Source organism: Nomascus leucogenys, chromosome X (genome assembly GCF_006542625.1).
Source record: "Nomascus leucogenys isolate Asia chromosome X, Asia_NLE_v1, whole genome shotgun sequence".
NCBI classification, from domain to species: Eukaryota; Metazoa; Chordata; class Mammalia; order Primates; family Hylobatidae; genus Nomascus; species Nomascus leucogenys.
The window spans coordinates 53090262-53114595 of NC_044406.1; the positions used below are offsets into that span (position 1 = coordinate 53090262).

Sequence of the window (24334 nt, forward strand, 5' to 3'; positions counted from 1 at the left end):
TCTGTACTCATATACTCTGCTTTCCTTTCTATTAAGCATAGATGAATTTTCCATGCCCCATGTAATGCCTCCACTCGTGCACTAGAAGCCACTCCCCTTGCCTACTCAAAGACATTGCTCTAGCAATTCCTCCCTTTCTCCCTTATGTCACCAACATCTTGAATGGGTTGTTCCCATTTTTTCACACATTATTTAAAAACAGATACAGATTTTCTCTTTGTCCTAATTTCCCTGACAAGTATTCCTTTAATTGTTTGCTCCCCTTTGCAGCAAAGCTCTTTGTTCTTCTTTCTCTTTCTAGTTCCTCTCTTCTCATTTTCATCAAACCTATAAGGTTTTGTCCCCTACCACTGCTGCACCAAAACGCCTCTCACCAAAGTTATCAGTGACCTTCACGTTACTCCATCTAGTGGCCATTTCTGAGCCCTCTTCCTTCTTCACTTAGCAGTATTCAACAAAGTTGATCTTCATTTTCTACTTGATAAGTTTTCTTCACACCGTGTCCAGGACATCACACCTGTTTGCCTTTCCATCTACCTTGGTAGTTGCTCCTTCTCAGTCACCATTGTTGGTTCCTTCTATTTTTCTTGACTTCTGAATGTTGGTGTGCCCCAGGACCAGCCCTTGGTTCTCCTCTCATCCTTCAATCTACACTTACTCTCTTTATAATTGTATCCAGTCCCATGGCCTTAAATATCATCTATATGCTGGTGACACTCAAATATCTCTAGGCCAGATTTCACTCCCAAATTCCAGACTCATGTCCAACTGCTTTTTTTTTTTAACATCTTTGCTTATATGTCTAGTAGACACTTCAAACTCAATATATCTAAGACCGAATTCCCAACCTTCCCCTTTCCATTTGTTCCATCACCGGCCTTCACATTTGCTCAGGCAGAAATCTTAAAGTCATCCTTGACATCCCTCTCTTACCCAATACATCAGTAATCTTGTTGTCTCTCTCTTCAAAACATACCTAGAATCTGTTCCTCTTACCCTCTCCACTGCTGCCACCACAGCCCCAGCTTCTATAATTGATAGCTATCTATTGACAGGCTTCACTACTTCTACCTTGCTTTCACCCTGGGCCCCCCACAGTCTATTCCACAGTTTATTCTTAGTCAGAGGGATCCTTTTAAAATGCAATTAGATCATGTCCCTCCTTTGTTCAAGATCATCCAACGATTCCCCATTTCACTCAAAATAAAAGCCAAAGTCCCAATAGTGGTGCACTTGTTTTTCCCTCAGTTCCAGACACATTATTCTCCTTGCTGAGAGTACTTATCATCTTCCAGCATACTGTATCATCCACTTATTTATTATGTCTGTTGTTTATTGTCTGTGTACCCACTAGAATGTAAGCCCCATGAAGGCATGGATTTTCATCTGTTTTGTCTACTGAGGTATCGCTCCCGAGCACCTAGAATAAAACCTGGCAAATAGTAAGTGCTTAATGAATACTCATTGAATGAATAAAGGAAGAATTTGACTCTGAAGAAAGGACCCATTCTTCTCATTTGTGAACAGCCTCTCATTTTGCTAACAGAAAGAACAGAAATTTCTATTATCTATGAAGCAACGTAATGAAGTTTAGTGGTGATTATAATCACTAATCACTCTTGAGTACTTAATTTCTTTATAAACAGGCAACTTCACCTAAACACATATAAATACTGAGCATTCGTCAAAAAATTATTTATTGTGCACCTACTAAGTGCCTAGTACAGGTATGAGTACCATTGAGGGTTGAGGACTATGGATGAAGACTTCAAACAAAGTTTCGGACCTCCTGGTAGGTCTATTCCAAGTCACACTCTTTCTTTGATGATAAGTCATTTTGCTATAGCAACTCAGGATTAATCTGCTGCCCTTCTACTTCCCTGGTTGTGCTATACAGAAGATCCATACGGTGCCTGGACTTATGAAATAGGGGTAGGAAGAAGAGTAACAGAAAGTGTGTACAGGCAGGAGCCAAAGACTTCAGCAGTTCATGAAAAAGATTAAATGGGGAGGAAATACTGCCTCTGAGAAGAAATTGCCTTTGCAATTTTTGTCACAGATCAAAAAGAAGCCTCAGATCCCAGCCCAAAAGCACAAGCCAAGAATTTGCCGGTTTACCAGGTCTGGATGGTAATACGTGCTTATGAGGGACATCAGAGGTTTTGAGCAGCCACTAGAAGCTGCCATTGCCAAGGAGAAGAGGACAGAGAGATGGGCTTCCACTGTTTCTCCACTCTTTATCCAGAGAAGCCTGCTTTTAACTGTTTCATTTGTTTATGCTTTCATATCAGCTATTTTTGAACAAAGCGTTTCTTCTGTTAATTTCTTCTTCTTCTTTTTGTTTTTTGAGATGGAGTCTCTCTCTGTAGCCCAGGCTGGAAGCAGTGGCGAGTTCTCGGCTCACTGCAAGCTCTGCCTCCCAGGTTCACGCCATTCTCCTGCCTCAGCCTCTCGAGTGGCTGGGACTACAGGCGCCTGCCACCACGCCTGGCTAATTTTTTGTATTTTTAGTAGAGACGGGGTTTCACTGTGTTAACCAGGATGGTCTCAATATCCTGACCTCGTGATCCGCCCGCCTCGGACTCCCAAAGTGCTGGGATTATAGGCATGAGCCACCATGCCCAGCCTCTTCTGCTAATTTCTTAATTTCTGCTTGGGAAAACAAAAGTAAATCTTATTTTGCTCTTTCACTCCCCCATAGATCCCTGCCTGCTTTGGAAAAAAGAGTATAAATAGAATTCATTCCTTGGAAATATAAGGGATCCGAGGACTCTTGCTGGTAGAACTAAGGCAGTTATTAAGCTCTCTGTGCTTGGCTTTTATAATTGCAGAATAGTATCACAATTTTTATATGGGCATCTTTGTACAGACGATGATTTTGAAACAGCTTTAAAACGCCAGTTTCTATTTCACCTTGAAAGTGAAATACCAATGTTAAATAATGAAAAGAACCATCTCGTAGAATGCCTTTTGCATCTTTTATCAGCTACTGCATTTACTGAGATTAATAAATGTATCTGTCTATCAGCTCAATTCATTTGCTATAAAAGAATATAATCATAGGTAGACTCATAGGAGAATTGTCTGGTTTGCCAGGCAGGCACACACAAAGAGTGGATGAGGCATGAATGATCTACAACTACACACAGCTACATCGATACATCTCACAATGTTGAGCGAACGAAGTCAGACACAAAAGAGCGCATGCTGAATGATCCCATTTATATAAAGTTCAAAAATAGGCAAAATGAATCTGTGATGTTAGAAGCCAGGATAATAGTCACCCTTGGGTGGATGAGGAGTAGTGACTGGAAGGAAATGAAGGGTAGTGGGAAGTGTCTGGGGGCTACTACCATTCTGTTTCTCTATCTGCATGTTAGTTACAATGGTTTGTTCACTGTAAGAATTCATCGATCTGTACACTTAATGATTTGTGCACTTTTCTGTTTGTGTGTTACACTTTAATAAACATGTTACATAAACAATTACTATGGTAAGAGTTGGGTGGAGAATTTGATTCTGTCTCCTGAGATAAATAGGAATGTGAATGTAGCTCTGAAACTCAGACTTGGAACAGAATTGCCAAGGACTGTCCTGTGAGGATCATCTCAGGGGCTGGCACAGATTTGGGGCAGTGACAGCTATAATTACACCTATTTTAATTCTAAGCACCAAAGTAACAGGTGGTACTTGTTGAAAAATTGTACCAAAGGACAACTGTTAAGATGCACATACACACAATAGGAATGTTCTGTCATGATTTTGATTGGGGTTTACTGTTTCTGTAAACAATTCAGGCAGCTACTCGCTTTGAGTGATTCTACTGTTGAGTTTGGCAAGATGCCATATGCAATTATTGAGGATAATGACAAATGCTCCATGAACTATAAGTTTTAACAGTCATATGCTCCTTGCTTCATGTATTTGTTGTTATTATTTACAATTTGGGGCAGGTTTCTAAGGATTTCTTTATAGAAAACCATCACTTAACAAAATGCTTAATGCCACTGGTAGAAACAATTTTACTAGAATAAAACATGACTATTACATGCCATATAATTAAATTAAATCAATAGATTTAGTTTATTAAATTAGGTATTTAAAAATATATATTTAGTAATAGCTTCCAATCCTGGATCTGCCATTTATTAGCTACGTGCCTTTGAGCCATTTGCTGGCCCCATTTCAGCCTGTTTTCCTGAATGGTCTTGCTCTCACAGAGTTGTCATGAGGATTAAGTGAGATAACACACATAATTAATGTAGAACACCTGGCACAGGGTCTGCCTCCAAAAACTTATTAAATTGTCACTCTCATTTTTATTAATAGATTAACTACCACATTATTATAAATGGTGAAACCAATCATTTATTCAGAAATATTCTGGTTTCAAACATAACATTTGAACGGGGAAAAGTCATAGAAATGCCATGAACTCAGCAAAATCCCTTTTAAAAAAACTTAAATTTGAGAAATTTCTATGTATTAATCAATTATTTTGGTGACTTCAAAAAAGACCACTTCTCTTAAGTACTAATGGTAAAAACAAAAACATAATATACAAGATAAAATGAAATAAAATAAAATTCTACCCAACTCATGGAATACTAGTGTTGAAAGGGAGCAGAATTTGAGAATTGCTTACTGGTTTATTCATTTTTTCCCTACCATCTGTCAGATATCAACATGATCTCTTATAGCAGCCAGCTTTAAAGAGCAAAATGTTCTTACCTGTTTTCTTCCTAGGGCTTTAAAGATTAGCACTTTATATATTTCCCTCTTCCTCCTTCCTTCTCTTTAGGGGGAAGGAGTGTGTATTAGTAAGAATGTGGGCTTCAGATCTGAATCTTGGTGCTATTTGTATTAATTGAGTGAATTTGGCAAGTCGCTTAATCCCCCTGAACTTTCTTTTTGATATCTATTTGGTAAGCTTCATTATTGATCATTGCAAGGTAAAAATCACATGTAATAGTTGTTTGCTTCTAAGTCCTAGAAAGCTCTGATACTCGCAAGGTAGAATAATCTATTTGAAATATCAACCAATATGTTTTCGGTTGTGGTACTTCCTCCTTGACCCTGTCTGATTGCTCATTTGGGCAGTCATATTATTGATTCAAGTGAGGTCCAGTAGAGCAGAAATGTAGAGAGAAAGAAAAGAGGCAGTTTGTGGCTTACGAGTTTCAAAGTGTCCATTTTGAAACTGCAGAGATAATAGCTTGAGGAAAAAAAATATCCTTAACAGCCTAGAATTCTAGGCACAATTTGGAAGAGTCCATGGATAGTCAGAGCCAGTTTTTCCTCCTGCTTTATTTCCTGGCCTCCAACACTGGGAACTGGAAGGAGAGGAAGAGAAGCAAGAGAGGAGAAGCAACAGAAATAAAAATTGATGGACCTTTGACACTGTACTCTGCTATGTGTTCCCCAGGTCAACTTCTGAAGGATGGGGAGCATGCTGGAAAGCTCCATGAGTTTGGAGAATCCCAGAACTGAGGACAACCTGTCTTGCTTTTAAGACAGACCTCTAGAAGGCAGTAAATGTTACAGAGCTCCCTGGCACCCAGCATGAGGAAGGAACAATAGAGTAGAGGCAGCCTTGTAGTACCTCTGTGCCTAATGTGTCTTGGAGAGCTGCTAAGAGGTTGAGAGAATGAAACCAAGAGATAAATTGTTGTAATGGGGTCCTTGTCACAAAACCACGAAATATTAGGCTCACAGACACTTTGAAGGGTGAGAAGAGCAGGGTTTATAGGGTGAAAAGAAAAAAAAAGGAAAACAGGGACTCTCAGCAGAGCAAGAGTCCTGCTAGTTGTCTTCCCACCTTTCAGATTGAATCCCAGTTTCCACCTCGGAACAGGAGAGGCCAGCTCTTCCCCGTGCAAATGGTGTGAACTTCCTGAGGCTTCACCCCCGTGTGCACTCCTCCCAGTGTGCAGGCCGGTTGGAGGTTCTCCAGTGACCCCTTTATACTTGGTTGTCTCAATATGAGGTCTTTCAATGAGAGTGAAGCAAACCTTGCAGTAAGTGGGAGACAGCCAAGATCCAATGGGAATATAGAAGTCCCAACAGAACCTAGCATGGATATTTGATGATGATGTTCTAATGAGCAAGGACCAGATCCCCATACCCCTACATGTCTTGACATTCAGATACTCTCCATGATTTAACCATGACTGTGGGGAAATGGAGAAGAGACTCAAAATGGACAAAATAAACCATAAAACAACTGAGGATTGCCTAACATTACAAAGATTAAATTTCCACCATCTAGCAGAATTGAGACGCACAAGGAAATGTTCTTTACATGCTAGAAAAATAGACATATTTCTTACCCACGTGAGTTCGAGGCCTGAAAATGTGTGCCCACCTACATTTCTCTTCTGAACATGAAGAGTTATATGGAACTTCTACTCAGTTCCTTATGGAATTCTTATAGATGAAGCAATTTTTCTGCTTGCAGCTTTTATGAGAACTGGAAATCTCATTCACAGGCTTGCACTGCTGCTCCCAGTAAAAATGATTTTTTCTTTGTGGTTGCTAGAGGCAGACAAATCCCCACGCTGGGTTACCCCTCCAAAGTCTTCACCCTCGATCCCTCTCTTCAACACAAGTGTGAATTTGGCAATGGACTTACCTGTTTCTGTAGACAATCTTGTTCGAGTACTTCTTTTCTCAAAAATCATGCCTAAGGACTTCCCTTGCAATAAAGGCAAATACTATAAATCAAGGACAAGAATAGAATTAAAATATATCTTATATATAAATTATGTTTTAAAACATATTCTTTATTAGAAAATAAGTAATAACTACCCCCAAACAAGTGTTTAAAATGTTGTTTAAAAAGTGAATTTAGGCCAGATGTGGTGGCTCATGCCTGTAATCCCAGCACTTTGTGAGGCCGAGGCAGGTGGATCACCTGAGGTCAGGAGTTCGAGACCAGCCTGGCCAACATGGCAAAACCCCATCTCTACTCAAAATACCAAAAAAAAAAAAAAAAAAAATTAGCCGGGAGTGGTGGTGGGTGCCTGTAATCCCAGCTACTAGAGAGGCTGAGGCAGGAGAATTGCTTGAACCTGGGAGATGGAGGTTGTGGTGAGCCAAGATCGTGCCACTGCACTCCAGCCTGGGTGACAGAGCAATATTCCATCTCAAAAAAAAAAAAGTGAATTTAAAATGTTTTTTTATGTACTATACAAATGGGGGAAGAGAACAGTAACTCCCACAGCTTATTGACATGTAATTAGAAAGCAGTATTAATTGTTCTGGGTTCAACAGGTGAATTTTTTCCAAAATATATTAATATTTCATACTGGAACCACCTTCTTACTTAACTCCATTGAAATCCCCATTCAGTTTTCAATGACCTCGAAGGTGTTTGGTTTGGAGGTGTTTTCTCAGCTAGGAAAATGCTACTGTGTTACAATATGGGGCACTACAACTTCCACTTAGATCAATGATGAAGCCCTCGTGTTTTAGCTACACATTTGTCATGCATCCTCATGGGAATACAAAGACTTTGCTTCTGGAAGTCATTTGAAAACAATCTGGAGAGTCTGAATGTGGGGTGGGGCGCTTCCTCCTTCCTCTTCTATAGATGGGCTTCCCGATAGAAGGAGTTCTGGAACAAATAGATTCCGGCCAGCTAACCTCCCTCATCCACGAAGTGTCAAGAACATAGGCCTGGGCCTGGGGAGACCTTTTCTCTTATTTCAGGTGTTTTATAGGAACATCAACCCACAGCAGTTGCGGTCACTCCTGTCCTCAGTTTTTCTTAGGAGCTCGGAGAGCCAGCCAACTAGATAAAATCAAAGCCGTGTCAAACTTTCTCAACCTGAAACCAACTCTTTAAAAAGGTTGAACAAGCTTGGAATACGAAATGCAGTCACAATTAAGCAGTCTAAATGAAGCTACTGTATTAATTGTCTTTCAAAGATAAATTGCTCAAAATGCAGAATTATGCTTATAGCTAAGAACCATATCCCATCTCTTCTCCTACCTGGATACCATTAATTGTTTCTTTGCTAATCTAAGTGCTTTTTAAAACGCTGTCACGTCATTGTGAATTTTTTGACATTATCCTAATGATTCTATATCTGATATGCATCCGAAATTAAAATTTGTCACTGGGAAAAAAAGGATCATCTTCTTTTTGTTTAGATGGAGTTTCACTCTTATTGCCCAGGCTGGAGTGCAATGGCACGATCTCGGCTCACTGCAACCTCCGCCTCCCGGGTTCAAGCAATTCTCCTGCCTCAGCCTCCCTAGTAGCTGGAATTGCAGGCATGTGCCACCACGCCCGGCTAATTTTTTATTTTTAGTAGAGACGGGGTTTCTTCATGTTGGTCAGACTGGTCTCGAACTCCTGACCTCAGGTGATTTGCCTGCCTTGGCCTCCCGAAGTGCTGGGATTACAGGCATGAGCCACTGCTCCCGGCCTTCATTTTTGACTTGACAGAAAATACACAGAGAAAAGAAAAGGGGTATAAAAATAAAATCTTGGCCAGGCACGGTGGCTCACTCCTGTGATCCCAGCACTTTGGGATGCCAAGGTGGGCGGATCACTTGAGGTCAAGAGTTTGAGACCAGCCTGGCCAACATGGTGAAACTCCATCTCTACTAAAAATACAAAAATTAGCCAGGTGTGGTGGTATGCACCTGTAATCCCAGCTACTTGGGAGGCTGAGGCAGGAGAATTGCTTGAACCTGGGAGGCAGAAGTTGCAGTGAGCCAAGATCACGCCAGTGCACTCCAGCCTGGGCAACAGAGCAAGACTCCATCTCAATAAATAAATAAATAAATAAACGCTTTTCAGACAAATGATTTCTTAGGTTCGATCCAGTTGATAATGAATTTCAGCATTCCACATGAAAAAAGTGCAATGACTTGTCATTCAATAACTGATTTTTCTGCTTTTTTGTATGCTTGTATGCTCCATGATAATCAATTACCTTGACTGTGAGGTTTCATTACTTAGCTACTGTTTAAGAATTTTAATGTATTGTTTTCCCTCTTTCTTTGGGAAGGCTGCCTTTAAAAAGGCGGACTGGTAGTAATGGAACGTAAAAAGAAAATGTTACATACCTCTCCTTTCTGTTTTATCCTAAATTTCAGATCTGCTGATAGCCATAGCATATATTTAATTTCTTCTCCGGTAAAGTTTTTTAGAGTGAGAAGGTCACGGCCCTTCAGCTGCACTTTATTTTGTAGTGGTTGTCCACACCTATAAAAAGAGATTTAAAAGGGAGAAATATGTATTTCAGAAAAGACCCATGTACTATGGTGATTCATCGTTTTATTGTTGATAAAGCATTCTTTTCTCTTTTTTTTTTTTTTTTTTTTTTGAGACAGGTTCTCACTCTGTGGCCCAGGCTGGAGTGTGGCACAATCTCAGTTCACTGCAGCCTCTGCCTCCCAGGTTCAAGCGATTCTCCTGCCTCAGCCACCCAAGTAGCTGAAACTACAAGCACATGCCACCAAGCCTGGCTAATTTTTGTATTTTTACTAGAGATGAGGTTTCTCCATGGTGACCAGGCTGGTCTCGAACTCCTGAGCTCAAGTGATCTGCCCGCCTCGGCCTCTTGATAAAGCATAGCAAATGCTTTATCTTCTTATTCTTGATAAAGCACAGCAAATCACATATAACCTCATTGTCTCTGCAAAGTGTTAATGCGTGAAATTTGATATGGCCTTGATTTATATTTTATATGTCCAGTATTTTGGATGTTTGACAGAAAAAAAAAGAATTTGTGAAAAGAGATTGAATTCTTATTTGCTTGAAATAGCCACATGAGTGGTTTTGTTACTTACTAGTCACACAACCTAGGGCAATTTACTTACCCACTCCCTGCTTCTAAATTTCTCACCTAGAAAATTTCTATAATAATCTTATAGAGTTGTTGTGACGATAAAATTATTTAATACATGTAAAGCAGACATTGTCTGGAATATAATAAGTATTTGATAACTTTTAGCTATTATTATTAAAATCATTAGGCTGTACAAGCAGCATTTGTAATGCACAATAGAAAATAATTTCGTATTTTCCCCCTACTGCCCTTCAAATCTGTTCTTGGAGCTTGTTCTTTTTATCCCTGGATGAAAACACAATGGATGCTGTAGCTTTTCTACTAACTCAGAAAAATACAAAGAGCCCTCTGCTTATTTTACTACCTCAAAGAGTCTCAGTAAAATAACATGTAACAAAAATATTATAATAATAATAGTGATTTAAAAAAAACCTTAAGAAATTTACTGCAGGTTAACACCTTTTCCCTTCCAGCTTATGCCTGATTAAAGCTGGCCTCCTCTATGGGGAAAGAGGGGCCAGTGTGCTATTTCCTCTGTTTCCTTACTTTCGGTTCCTCTAAGTGAAGCTAAGGGAAGGTGAGGAGTTAAGAGCCAGCAAAAGCCTGGTTCTGCTCTAGCAATCTAGCATTGGTGCAGGTGTCTCAAACACCTGACTCTCTTGTGGAGTGTTTTTGGAGGTCCTTTGGAGAACCCCCCCCTTATCATTAGGAATTTCTCATAGCAGTCTTTGATGCAGACAATTACATTTCCTCTGGCATCCAAGGGAACACATCTAGCCTCTATTTTGCTGAGATTTCTCCCACCCCTCCAGGAGGTCTTTTGGTCATGATCTGAAACAATACCATGCTAGGTCTTTTTTTCTCATTCCCTATTGGTTCATGGGACGGTCTCCATGTTCTTTGCTCTAACAAGTGTCAGGTCCATCCTGGTATAGACTCCATCTTGTTCTGCTATCAGAACAGCTAACTAGCCTGTCTTTCCTACTTTAAATTTCTCAGGTATGGTCCTGACATCCGTTTACTGTGGGCCCTAGTGGAGCCATTTTCTTGGACTTGAAGTGAAGGAAGAGTATCCCCTTCATGGGGGAGGGGGCACATGATACACAATAGAAACACTCTCTATAAATTATCTTCTAATTTCCAACCCCTCTCTTGGTTTCTGCAACACATTTTATAAGCTGAAGGTGGTAACCAAGGGATTCCAAACTGAATTTTGTCTATTTCCTTTGCAATTCCATTTTTAGTGGTCTAGCATCTCACTTTAGAATGAGGGAAGAATCAGTACCTACTGGGCCTGGGCAGAAACTAAAACCGAAAAAGATCGATTTTAACATTTTGTTATATTGTGATGACAATAATTGTTATTTGCGGTAATCATTCTATAAAATGGACATCATTTTTCTCTCATCATTCCCAGTGTTATCTGTGTTTAACAATAATTGGTATTTTCTACCATTCGAAATTATAAATAGCCAAAGGCAGACTGTGGTTCACCACGTGTACTAAACATTAATTTCACTAGAAGTAAAATAACTGTCACAAAATGATCATGCTTTAATTCTAACCTAACAAGAGAGCTTGTGCTACTTGGGATGAAGAGTTAATCATCTGTTGGGATTTATGGAGGCCTTTTTGCAGTGGTGATAAGCTTATAGGTGGGAAAAGCACAAATTCACTCAATTTGTTGTTTGCTGCATGATGTCAGTAACTTAGACAAGTGAATATTGCACTACATATGTTTCTTGCAGAGTTGATTGGTTCATTTAATGCTCAGTGGGTGAATAGATATTTTTCGGTAGACATTTTGTGAGACTGAGCCCTTCAGAGGTCTAATTAGTAGGGAAGAGAATTTCCATAAGGATTGAGAGTTTGTGGGTTGGTTGGCTAATCGGTTGATTGACTGAATTTTTTTTTTTTTTTTTTTGAGATGGAGTCTTGCTCTGTCGCCCAGGCTGGAGTACAGTGATGCAATCTTGGCTCATTGCAGCCTCCACCTCCTGGGTTGAAGCAATTCTCATGCCTCAGCCTCCTGAGTAGCTGGGATTACAGGCACCTGCCACCACACCCGGTTTGAACTCCTGAGCACAAGTGATCTGCCCACCTCAACCTCCCAAAGTGCTGGGATTACAGGTGTGAGCCACTGCACCCAGCCAATTGACTGATTTAATCTAAGACATTAATGACATACTCAACTACAAATAGAAATTACTGTTTTCAGCTTATATGTAGAAACGAAATTTTAGTTAACATTCCTATTTCAAAGATGTATTATTGTCTTTGACTTTTAAAAATATGTGAGTCATGGGCTCTCCAAATGGAAATTACTTTAAAGCAGTGGTCCTCAACTTTTTATTACGTACCTCTAACAGTAAAAACTTTTAAACATGGATTCATAATGTATGTTTTATTTGTTTATATGTCCTGCTATACTAATAGATTATGTACATAACAAAACATAAACGAAAATAAAAATTTAAAAAGTTTAGACTAAGAAGAACCAAATATTTTATTATATTTATTTATTTATTTATTTATTTATTTATTTATTGAGATGGAGTTTAGCTCTGTCGCCCAGGCTGGAGTGCAGTGGTGTGATCTTGGCTCACTGCAACCTCTGCCTCCCAGGTTCAGGACATTTTCCTGCCTCAGCCTCCCGAGTAGCTGGGACTACAGGCATGTGCCACCACGCCCAGCTAATTTTTGTATTTTTAGTAGAGACGGGGTTTCACCATGTTGGCCAGGCTGGTCTTGAACTCCTGACCTCAGGTGATCCACCCACCTCGGCCTCCCAACATGCTGGGATTACAGCACATGAGCCACCATGCCTGGCAAAGAACCAAATATTTAAAAAATAAGTTTGTAGATATACAAAGACATTTTGCTGGCTAAAGAAGTTTCTAGAGAGCCCTTCATTTTCTTCCTTCTACTGAAACCCTAGTAAAATGCTTACACAACTGTGCCCAAGATCTCCATCATAGTCAGCAATTTGATAACTTTGGAAGCAAGGCATTTAGGCAGAAAATTTGTATTTACATACAAATTTTGGTTATGTGTTTTCTTCTGATAATATTAATTAGTGATAATATTAAGCAACACTTGGAATACCAAGTACTGATAATGTTAAGGAGTAAACACTGACTAATAGTCATGCATTTTTCAGGGTCAACTGAAATCTTCTTCTGGGGATTGTAAAACAGATTTACATATGTGGCCTGAAATGAAGGCACGGCAGCTTAATCTTTCTCAATTCACAGTTAGGGCAGATTTGAAAATATTTTTCTTCTGGAATAAGATCCAAGCAACATAAAATTACAGAAGATAAACCTTCTTGACTCCATGTCTTACAATAACACATTAATATTCCCTGGCTTAAGACTTCCTCTAATATTATTTTAAAAGGGGAAGAATACTTTGCTGGAAAACCCCACTCCCTCTGTTTCAAAGAATTTGAGAAACATCACTATAGCTGTTGAACTCACATCCATCAACCACAGGAAAAACCACTCATGAACTAATTTTGAGGCCTTCAATTTTTTGTCCTGAGTTCAAGCTCAGACTCCTGGCTATTTTGGAGCCCACAAAAGCTGAGTCTCCAAACTGCTATACTTAAAGGATTCAATATCGTCCCCTATTCTCAGCCTCTGCGGGATTTTGTTGTATCCTCTTACTTCTGAATGCTCACAAGACTACAGGCTTTATTTAAGAGAATGTCATAGATCTTAGAATTGTGTTGTTCTTGTTGAATCTCAGAGAAATAGAAGTGGAAATGAAAATTTTTCAAAGGACTAAATTTTTTCTCCCCAATTTCCGTAAAAGGAAACAGGAAAGAGGAGGACCAACAATATCTTACCTTTTACTACTCCAAAAGCTCCAACTTCCAGTTCTTATTATCCCCAGTAGAAGACAGACTGGAGAAAGTAACAAGTTTCTGGGGCTTCCTCAGCTTTTGTCCTACATACTTAGAAGTTTCTAAGTTGAAGGTGAAATTAAGCTTGTAGTTAGGGTTAGGGTTAATGTTCTGCTGTGGGTTTGCATTGTGAGATGCTGCTGTTTCTATTTCTCCACTGACAGAAGATTTGAATATAAAGGTAGAAAGAACACACAAACATCCTGCTTGAACCTTTCCTTTTTGTCAAGGCCTTTGATTTTCAAATGTATATAGAACAGAAACTTTATTTCAATATATTTCCCTGGACTACAAGTGATTGGAAAAATCTCTCTTTCTGACTCTAGACTTTCCATGGCAGCAGCTGATAATGCTGCCCTCACTCTTGCTGCCCTTGAATCACATCTCCAATAAATGTTAGCAGATAACCTTCCCCCACCCCAGAGTTTCCTTGTGCCCCTTTGTGTTTTTGTTTGCTGTTTGGTTTTGCAGTAAGGACGCTTAACATGAGATCTAGTCTCCTAACAAATTTTGAACTGCACAACACCATATTGTTAACCATAGGCACTATGTTGCACAGCGGATCTCCCGAATTTATTCATCTAAAATAATCAAAAGTTTAGATCCATAGAAAAACTCCCCATTTCCCCCACTCCCAACTTCTGACAACCAGTATTGTCTGATGTTTTAAATTAGAATCTATGAGTTTGGCTATTTTTGATTCTTATATAAGTGAAATCATATAGCATTTGTCCTTCATGGCTTATTTCACTTAGCATAATGTCCTCCAAAGTTGTTTTTTTTTAAACACAGGCAGTTTTTAATTTGCATGGTAGTGTGTGGGACTGTGAATAGCCATTAAATCTGAAGCCATGTAAAGTAACCTTAATATTTAGTGGGAAAATTGTAATTGTTCTGTGACTTTTAAAAAATTGTCAGAACATTAAAAACTTTTATCGTCAGTTATAATTGTGTAGGGAAGTGAAAAATAGTAAAACTGATGTATTTTTTAGTACAATGTAATTTAAAACATTAGGAGCATTGAGAATTATAGTGCTTTATTTCCTTGTAAAACTCTATCAAGAGTAATTTGAACAGTGCTTGCTTTCTCATCATAGAACTTATGATATAGAGCAAGCATCTTTTCTATGTTTTGGTAAACTGTCATTATTCTTTCTAAGTTTGAATAAACTTTCAACATTTTCCTTTGTACTTTGAACGCTGTGTAATATCTCTGAGAGTTCCTTTAATGTGAAGTGTTTTGCTGGTGTTACTTCCCCTGGGACATCTTCATCCTTTTTGTCACAACCACTTTCTGCAGTTATGTCAATAACTTTGTCTTCACTAAGTTCCTGTGGCTGTCTATCTACAGCCTCTCAAACAGCAGCAGGGTAACAATCACATAGTCAGCTGTTTCTTCCATAACTCGATTTGCATTCAATCCAAATTTAACTTCCACTGCTATCACTTTTTTTTTTTTTTAACGGAATCTCGCTCTGTCGCCCAGGCTGGAACACAGTGGCGCAATCTCAGCTCACTGCAACCTCTGTCTCCCAGGTTCAAGCGATTCTCCTGCCTAAGCCTCCCGAGTAGCTGGGATTACAGGCGTTTGCCACCACACCCGGCTAACTTTTGCATTTTTTAGTACAGACAGGGTTTCGCCATGTTGACCAGGCAGGTCTTGACCTCCTGACCTCAGCTGATCCGCCCGCCTCAGCCTCCCAAAGTCACTTTTTATTTCTCTGCTGCACTTTCATGTACTGCACTGTCATTATCCATTTTTGTAAAATGCTCATAGGTTTATCACTGGGAGAAAAGGAGGCAGCACAGCTATATACTCTTTGCTGTCTGTATGCAAACTGAATGACAAATGCACAGTGACCAATCACCAACAGACTTTGAAAGAAGTGATGTAATTGGTCACTGACCATGATGTGCTGTGTATGTGTTATTTACATGGTGATTTGTAGACTGAAGAGTTGGCAATGAAGTTTTTGCTTTATGAATTACTCATAATTAATATGCCATGTTGACTGAAATTTGAACTGTGTTCATAGTGGCCTAGTGTTATTAACTAAACTGTGGTAATTGAAACTTGTGTACATTGGGATCTCGCAAAGGAAGGGCTGCCTGTACTCCAAAAGCTTTCCCATCATAGGACTCTGATATACCATTCCCTTTGTCCAGAACACTCTCTCCTCAACTCTCAAAGCTGGCTCCTTCTCATTCTCAGGCTGTAAGCTTAAATATCACCTCCTAAGAGATTCCTTTCCTGACTCTACTGTCTAAATAGTCTTCACTTTACCTTCATTTTGTTTGTAATACTTATCACAATTTTAATATATATTTGTGTGTTTATTTATCACTTACTTTTACTCTTCTCACTGGATTACATATGATCCACAAATAGCAGGGACCTTTCCTGTTTTATTCACTAATATATACCCAGTGCTTAGTACAGTGCTTGGAATACAGTAGTCATTCAATAAATATTTCTTAAGTAAATGAATAAATGATAGTAGGTCTTTAGGGCAAAAGTAAATCAATTTGTATAAGAAAGAATTCAGGCCAGGCATAGTGGCTCACAACTGTAATCGCAGCACTTTGGGAGGCCGAGGCGGGCGGATCACCTGAGGTCAGGAGTTCTAGACCAGCCTGACCAACAAGGTGAAACCCCGTCTCTACTAAAAATATAAAAATTAGCCAGGCGTGGTGGCAGGCACCTGTAATCCCAGCTACTCCTTGGGAGGCAGAGGTTGCAGTAAGCTGAGATCGCGCCATTGCACTCTAGCCTGGGTGACAAGAGCGAAACTCCGTCTCAAAAACAAAAAATAAAAATAAAAATAAAAAAGAAAGAATGAATTCCCAGCAGATTTCTGGGATGAATATCAAAAGATTTGTCATGATGGATTTTCAACATCCTGACCAAGTTCTGATGATAAGAAAAGACATAGGCCAGGCACGGAGAAGAGAAAACAGTGCACTTTGATTATTCACAATGTCAAAACTTAAAATGAATGCCTTTTAAAGACATCACTTCAGCCGGGCACGGTGGCTCATGCCCGTAATCCCAGCACTTTGGGAGGCTGAGGAGGGCGGATCACCTGACGTCAGGAGTTCGAGACCAGCCTGACCAATATGATGAAACCCCGTCTCTACTAAAAATACAAAAAATTAGCTGGGCCTGGTGGCGAGGGCCTGTAATCCCAGCTACTTGGGAGGCTGAGGCAGGAGAATCGCTTGAACCTGGGAGGCAGAGGTTGCAGTGAACCAAGATGGTGCCATTGCACTCCAGCCTGGGCAGCAAGAGGGAAACTCCATCTCAGAAAAAAAAAAAAAAAAAAAGACAAAATTGATGTTGAGGGAAGAGCAAACATAGGGTATGGCCCAGGCTGAACACAAGGCCTGAAAATGATGGAGGATAATTGACTGTGGCCTAGTGTGTTGCTAAAGCTGAAATCCCCTAGAACCCCACCACTCTGGTATAGTATTTGCACTACTGGGAACAATGATTGGACATATGTATGTGAAACAAGAGTGGACTAATCTTGGATCCTAAGCACAGCACTACAAGTCCAGGGCCAAAACCTGGAAAACTGACAAGTACACCTTATAGGGCCAATGTTTGCTCATACCACCATGAAGGCTAAACTGGAAGTACAGTAATAGTGGACTACACTGATACTTTGGTTCTTTCTTGCCACAGACTCCTTTTGGACAGAATAAGTTGTCAGGGTTCTTGGGGACAAAAGCGGCAGAGACGTAGATACTATATATCTGGTCATACCAGCATCTGAGGGCTTGAGTGATTAACTAGAATTTCTTTTAAAATTGTACCACAGCTGGTCAGGTGCGGTGGCTCATGCTTGTAATCCTAGCACTTTCGGAGGCTGAGGCAGGTGGATCACCTGAGGTCAGGAGTTTGAGACCAGCCTGACCAACATGGTGAAACCTCATCTCTACTAAAAATGCAAAAATTAGCTGGGCATGGTGGCGGACGCCTGTAATCCCAGCTACTCGGGAGGCTGAGGCAGGAGAATCACTTGAACTCTGGAAGCAGAGGTTGTGGTGAGCTAAGATCGTGCCGTTGCACTCCAGCCTGGGCGACAAAGCAAGACTTCGTCTCAAAAAAAAAAAAAATTCCACCACAGCTAGTGGGGGGGGTTATGCTGTTTATACCACTGAAAAATCATTAGAGTAGTCACCACCTTTCTCAATTCCATCCAAGAGGTGGGGCAGGAAATGTTAGCTTGGGAAAAAGAGCTGTTTTTCATAGATATCAAGAACTAACCAGGAAAATTTATCACTGGAAGGAAAGCAAATACAATGGTCCCAGTTTAAATTCCTATCCTGTTTACTGTCTCCTCATAGACCTCCCCTTGGCTCCAAAATGGAGTTGCCACACCTCTTTCCTAAGCTACATAAAAATTAGAAGAGTTCCACAATTGTACCACATTAAAACAGTTCTGACACAGGCCTCCTTTTTTTTTTCCGGTCTGTATCAAGCATTTTCTTGCTTTTGGGTGATAAAGCCATGCTTGAATTAGCCAGGTAAGACTGCTGGCATCAATGGCTATTAAGTTCCCCTAGAGACCTCATTCTTCAATAGGAGGCAGCCTGCTCTGGTTCACAAGCACCAGAACAAGGGCCAAATGCATTATTCGAGTCTCCTGTAAAATGCTTGCTTTTCTTGTACCAAAGTGTACAAGAAGTAAATCAGAGTAAACAAGAAATCTCACACCAGACATAAACCACATTATTATTATTCAGGCTGCACATAAGAGGGAGGATACAATGTTGTGGGGAACAATGAGAAGCACGTACAAATATTCCATCAAAACTGTCGCTGCAGTCTGGTCAGAGCCAGAGCCCTTGAAAAAAGCAAGACTAGTTCCTTATATTCATTTTGTTCCTTGAAAAAATAATTACAGAGGTTTCTTAACCCCAAATCACTGAATGCTAAGAAGCTAAGCCAAGGTAATAAGAGATCCTTGTATTAACTTTACCCAAATATCTTCCTAGCTACAAAATGGAAGAGTATTTGCTACTTGCAGAATGAAGCCTTTCATTGCTAGTGTCTGCATTTTCCAACTCTGGTAAACTGGGGGGTGGGAGAGACTTGGATGTATTCCCTGGTATAATTGTATTTTATTGGAAGAGAAAGTGCTTGATTTGAGTAAAATGTGGTCAGTCAGAAACTGATTTTGCCAGAGTAGGAAAAAATTCACTGTTAAATGATACTCTGATCCCCATGGACAATTTGAGATAAAGACTTTAACTTCTGGAGACATAAGAGGGGGCCAATGGGCCTTATGGCTGAGATTTTTATGTTTCTTTAACCTCGCATTAATGCAAGAGTTAAGGCATATTTTCTTGTGTATGTTTCTCTTCTTTACTGAGATATTCTGGCTGTACCTAAAAAAGGATATTAGGCAAAGGTAGATTGGCCAACTTGATCAGTTTGAAAGGATCAAAGTAATACAAGCAATGAAATGAAAAGAGCAGTGCCTTTAAATATTTGAATTGTAGTCCTAGTTCAGCCCCGATTTAGGAATAAACAATGGCCTTGGGAAGGTTATTTGCCATCTCGAGCCTCAATTCTTCACCTGAAAATTTAAGAAAGTGAACGAAATCAGCGATTCTCTTTGTCTATGTCTTCTCCCACACTCATGAAGTTTGTAAACTGGAGCCACATGAATTTTCAGTGGCCTAACTTTAATTCTATCCCTTTCTTTCCTTCTCAAAAAGGCATATTAGAATGCATGCAAGAGAAAGGAGCTGTATTTTCACACACAAAAATCTTTGTAGTGATCCCACTGATGTGAAAAAAATTCACAAATTATTTCCAAATTTATGCTTATTAACAATAACAATGATAATGTATTAATAAAAGTTTACTTGAAACCATCCTCACCATTGCCACATACCCATATGTGATATAAATTATTGATAGAGACAGGAGGCAGCCAAGGGCCCCCGACCCCGCGACCCCCAGCGAAACCCCACGTTCAAGCCTAAAACAGCCTGTAGGCTGATGAACAGGACTGCCTGTCCTGGATGAGGCCCGCCCTTTCCCCCCACTCCCCCGACTGATTCTTTCTGAATAATGCCCACCTGCACACTGGGAGGACAGGGTGGGGCCTTGGGGAAGTTCGCACTGCATCTTTTGGAGCGGGGAGGAGCTAGGCCTCTCCTGTTCCTGTGTGGTAACCTGGCATTCAGTCTGTGAGATGGGGGCCTGTTAACAGGCACCCCTCTGGCTTTGCTGAAATTTTTTTCCTTTTCACCCAATAAATTCCGCTCCCCCTCACCCTTCAAAGTGTCTGTGAGCCTAAACTTTCCTGGTCATGTGAAAAGAACTCAGTTTTTTCTACAACATTATTATTGATCACTGAGTGACTAGTAGTTTCTAAGATACCTTAGATCATTAATATTCTAAAATTGTGAAACTTCTCCTCATCTGAAAATTGAAAAATTCAGATGAAGGCTAGCTTTCTGCAGACCTACTATTAAAGGTCTGGAAACTTGAAACTGTCAAAAATCAGTGGCTTATTTTATCTAAGTTAAATTACTCAATTACTAAAAATAAACTAGGAAACAAATTCCACTGTTGGCCAAGGAAAACATCATGACCCCATTCAACTTTTGGTCCCATCTCTTGTATGGTTTTCGGAAGTGAAGTTTTTTTTTTTTTTTTTTGAGACAGAGTCTCACTCTGTCACCCAGGTGGCTGGAGTGCATTGGCGCGATCTCGGCTCACTGCAACCTCAGCCTCCCAGGTTCAAGCGATTCTTCTGCCTCAGCCTCCTGAGCAGCTAGGACTACAGGCGCATGCCACCAGGCCCAGCTAATTTTTTTTGTGTGTGTGTATTTTTAATAGAGACAGAGTTTTGCCATGCTGGCCAAACTGGTCTCGAACTCCTGACCTCAGGTGATCCACCCACCTCAGCCTCCCAAAGTGCGGGGATTACAGGCGTAAGCCACTGCGCGCAGCTGAAGTGATGTTTTTAAAAGGCATTCATTTTAAGTTTTGACATTGTGAATAATCAAAGTGCACTGTTTTCTCTCCTCTATGCGAGAACATGAACGTCTTATAATCACGTTGTCTGGATGTCCACGTGTGTATGGATGGGCATGTGTGACAGACGAAGGGAACATAATGAGTTATGTGAGCCCTTATAGAGGTCTGGAATGAAATACCTGAAAACTCGTCACCTCTGGCTCCAATCCATAACCTCCACAGAACTGGGTAGCTTAGCTCAATATTCTCTGAAGAAATTTCTATTTGTGAGATGAAATTGAACTGCACTTACAAATTGGTCTTTTCTGATGAAGAAAGAGATTTCTTTTTTTTAGTGGTTTCTTAAAAAGCTCTAAGTGGTTTCCCTAATAGGCAACAAATCATAGGACATTCTCTATTATCCAAACACAGCAAGGCTTTAGAGCCTTATTTATGACATGGAAAGCCTGTGAATTGGGTGTTTTCAGCAGTCTTGGTTTCTGATCCTATCGATCTTGTTAAAAAAAAAAATTTAACTGACTACAAGTGATTGATCCAGGGGCTGTGTGGATGGCTTCAGCCTCACTAAAGCTATTATTTTATCATGTCCATGGCGATATGACTGCTCACTTCAAAACCATGATTCCTATTTTGTGGCACCATCAAACTCTAAGCACATATTTCCTATTATTCTGGAGTAGTAAACTCACGTGGTATGTTACATAACAAGGGCCCTCCACCTTTCCCAAGAGATGTGGGAGAAAAAAATAACTTGAATCCCTGTGAAAGGCTGAAAAAGTAAAAATATAGAACAGGCAGAGTTGACAGGGAGTTGTTCTCTGTTGTTGAGGGCTTTGTCAAAGGTTATAAGTCTTATTGGAGATCAGAAATTCTGAATTTATCTAGCTGACAGGTAGTGCAACTAACCAATACAGTAGGAAAAAAAAAATACCTATGCCACGTGAGAATCCATGATGAAACCATTTGCCACGTGAGAATGCATGATGAAACCATTTCAACATTATCTCATTTTTCAATAGAGATTCACACTATTGAGTTTCTAACAACATGGGTGACTCGAGGCTTTCACACTTTCAAATAGAAAGTTTGGATTTGGGCCGATTTAGCCATACTTTTGTGCCAGCCCCCATTCACTGTGAGAAATAGCTCACCAGGATTTTCAGAAATGTAGTCTGGCTACTGGATATAGACAGTAGTGTATTAGTAAATACAAAAAAAAAAAGTCCAACTGTTTGGAAGAGGTTTTACTTGCAAAATTTAATCCGTAATAATTATTTTTAAAATCAATTATCATTGTAATTTTCAAAGAACAGTATAAGTTTAAGTTCCAGGCTTTGATTATTCATTCAGTTGGGTGTTTTCAAGTCGGTGATGATTCCTTGTTAAAAGCTATAGAATAAAATTTCATCATATTTTTATCTGATGTAACTCAGTGTAATGGAATACTAAAATAAATAATGAACATTGGTCTGTCACTTTTTAGGTTTCATATACATTATCTCACTGATTATCACTAGACTATGAATTCATGTAGCTGGAGTGAAGTATATTTTTACGTTATTTACCACTGTATCTCCAACTCCTTGATAGGGCATGGCACAAAGTAGTTGTTCAATTAATATTTGTTGAATGAACGATTGAACCACCCTGTAATGTAGGCAGAACAGGTATTATCCTTTTACCCATTTTATAGGTGAAACAACATTGCAGAAAAGTTTAGTGACTTGTTCAAGGTCATATAGCCAGCAAGGGTGGTGCTAGGCCTTGAACCTGGTTCTTCAGACTTTTCTCCAAGTTGTTATCTGATCTAACTCTGGCACTAATTGGTAAACCCCATAATCATTCTGGGCTTTTTTTACCTTATACTTAAAATAAGAGAAATGAAATAATTTCAGTTGAATATTTGAGCTGTTTAAGAAATAAAAATCACATTTCCTCCCAAAATAAAATAAGGGAAGGCATTATTTCATGGCTCTGAGGTCTCAACTAGGTCTAATATTATGGGCTTAATTTACAATATTATTTACGGTATCATTCTGACTTCTGAGAGCCTTATATTCACTAAAGAAGTAGTGCTAATGGTGGAGTCCAGAGATCCTAGAACTGTCAGCTGCTCCAGAGAAGGGATGCCCAGGGCCACTATCACAGGTCCACTTACTAATAATAAAAGAAAACTTCAGACCAAAAGCTTCTTCCTTAAGGAAGTTGTGAAGGTTGCTTTAGGTTATAAAGAAGCTCTGAAGAAATTCTATCTCATTATTAACATGAAACTGTTCTAGAAGCTTTCTGGTAGTGATGTCTCCACCTGATGGCCTTGTTTACCTAGCTAACTCATCTCCCCTGTTCCCTTCCCCTTTCCCTTCCCCACAGACACACTCCATGCCATCTTCAACCACATGCACAATGGTTGTAAGCAGGATGTAAACTTTTATAATGAATTCACTGGAGACAGCCTGCTTTGCACATGCCAGCAAGAATTTCAGGGATGGTTTTCAAACTTGTATTTTATTTAAAAATGTCTTTATCCCCATCACATATAAGGCTTCTTTGCAGCAGCTTTGTCAGTATTTATTAGTTGCTACTTGGAGTCTGTTTTTTCAAAAGAACTGATTAGTCTCAACATCTTAGAGTGATATACTGTTTTATAGCAAGCCCAAATACAAGCTGAAGGCCCTGTGTAAATTACTTCCCCTAATTTCCTTCAGCCACTTGCTTGTTTAGAATGTACACAAACGAAAGACGTCAAGAACGTTTAGTCTGTTATATCTGCCATGGGTGGCTTCCCCTACAGCACACGGTGAAGTCTGATTACAGAAGGACTGAGAAATGAAAGCTCTGCTGGAATTAGAGGCAGTTGTCTCAAATAAGAGTAAAGCAGAGCCTGGCACTACACTCTGCAGAAAGAGGCCTTACTGCAGAATATAGTTTTATGCATCACCATGATTCCTAAATCAAACCCAAGTCTCTGACCATCACTTACCGAAAATTTCGAACCACGAAGTTGTGACCATTTCTAAAAGCTGCATTGTTCAACAGGATCCTCAGATTAAACAGCATCTTCTTTTAATAGTGAAAAGGATGATTCTATGCCCTTGAAAACTCCACAGCAAGTTAGCCAGCGGGGGCCACCTAAAAACTAAGAAATGTGTTCAGTTGCAGTGAGGGAGCAAAGGTAATATCACCCTTCAGCTTCCTTATCAAAGTCCCCTGGTTAGAGATACTGCAGGGCAGGGTGCAGGAGCATTTGAACTTTATGCCAAGCTCTACCACTGTGTATTTTTTTGGGAAGAAATCCTGACTCTTTTATTGCCTGGCCTCCTCATTTTTCATAATATATTTATACTGTCACATGCATGCACAAAATCAATTGACAAGTACTCATTGAGGATATAATATATGCAAGGCACTGCAGTACTGGCGGCTGCTGTGAAGGTGAGTAGAAGTAACTCACTCAGAAAATGCAAATTGGCACTGCAAAAACACAGATGTAGTTGTGACAGCCCTGAGTAGTACTATTTCCATTTATTTCACTTTTCTACCTCTAATTGCCAGTCTTTCCACAAAAACAAATAGAAAGAAGTGCCCTGGAAGCTATTTTGGGGGTGCAAGATGATAGAGAAGGTA

The 24334-nt window shown here is 39.8% G+C and overlaps 1 protein-coding gene across 1 annotated transcript in view; it reads right to left on the reverse strand.

Annotated features, from left to right (window-relative positions):
* OTC (ornithine carbamoyltransferase) overlaps positions 1-23981 on the reverse strand; it is a 68993-nt gene extending 45012 nt beyond the window's left edge. The window contains exons 1-3 of the mRNA XM_003270993.4: positions 23691-23981; positions 9079-9217; positions 6632-6713 (exon numbers count right to left, since the gene is read on the reverse strand). Coding sequence (XP_003271041.1) covers positions 6632-6713; positions 9079-9217; positions 23691-23767 — 298 coding nt within the window. The 5' untranslated portion in view covers positions 23768-23981. The remainder of the gene's footprint in view (positions 1-6631; positions 6714-9078; positions 9218-23690) is intronic.
* Positions 23982-24334: the final 353 nt, after the last annotated feature.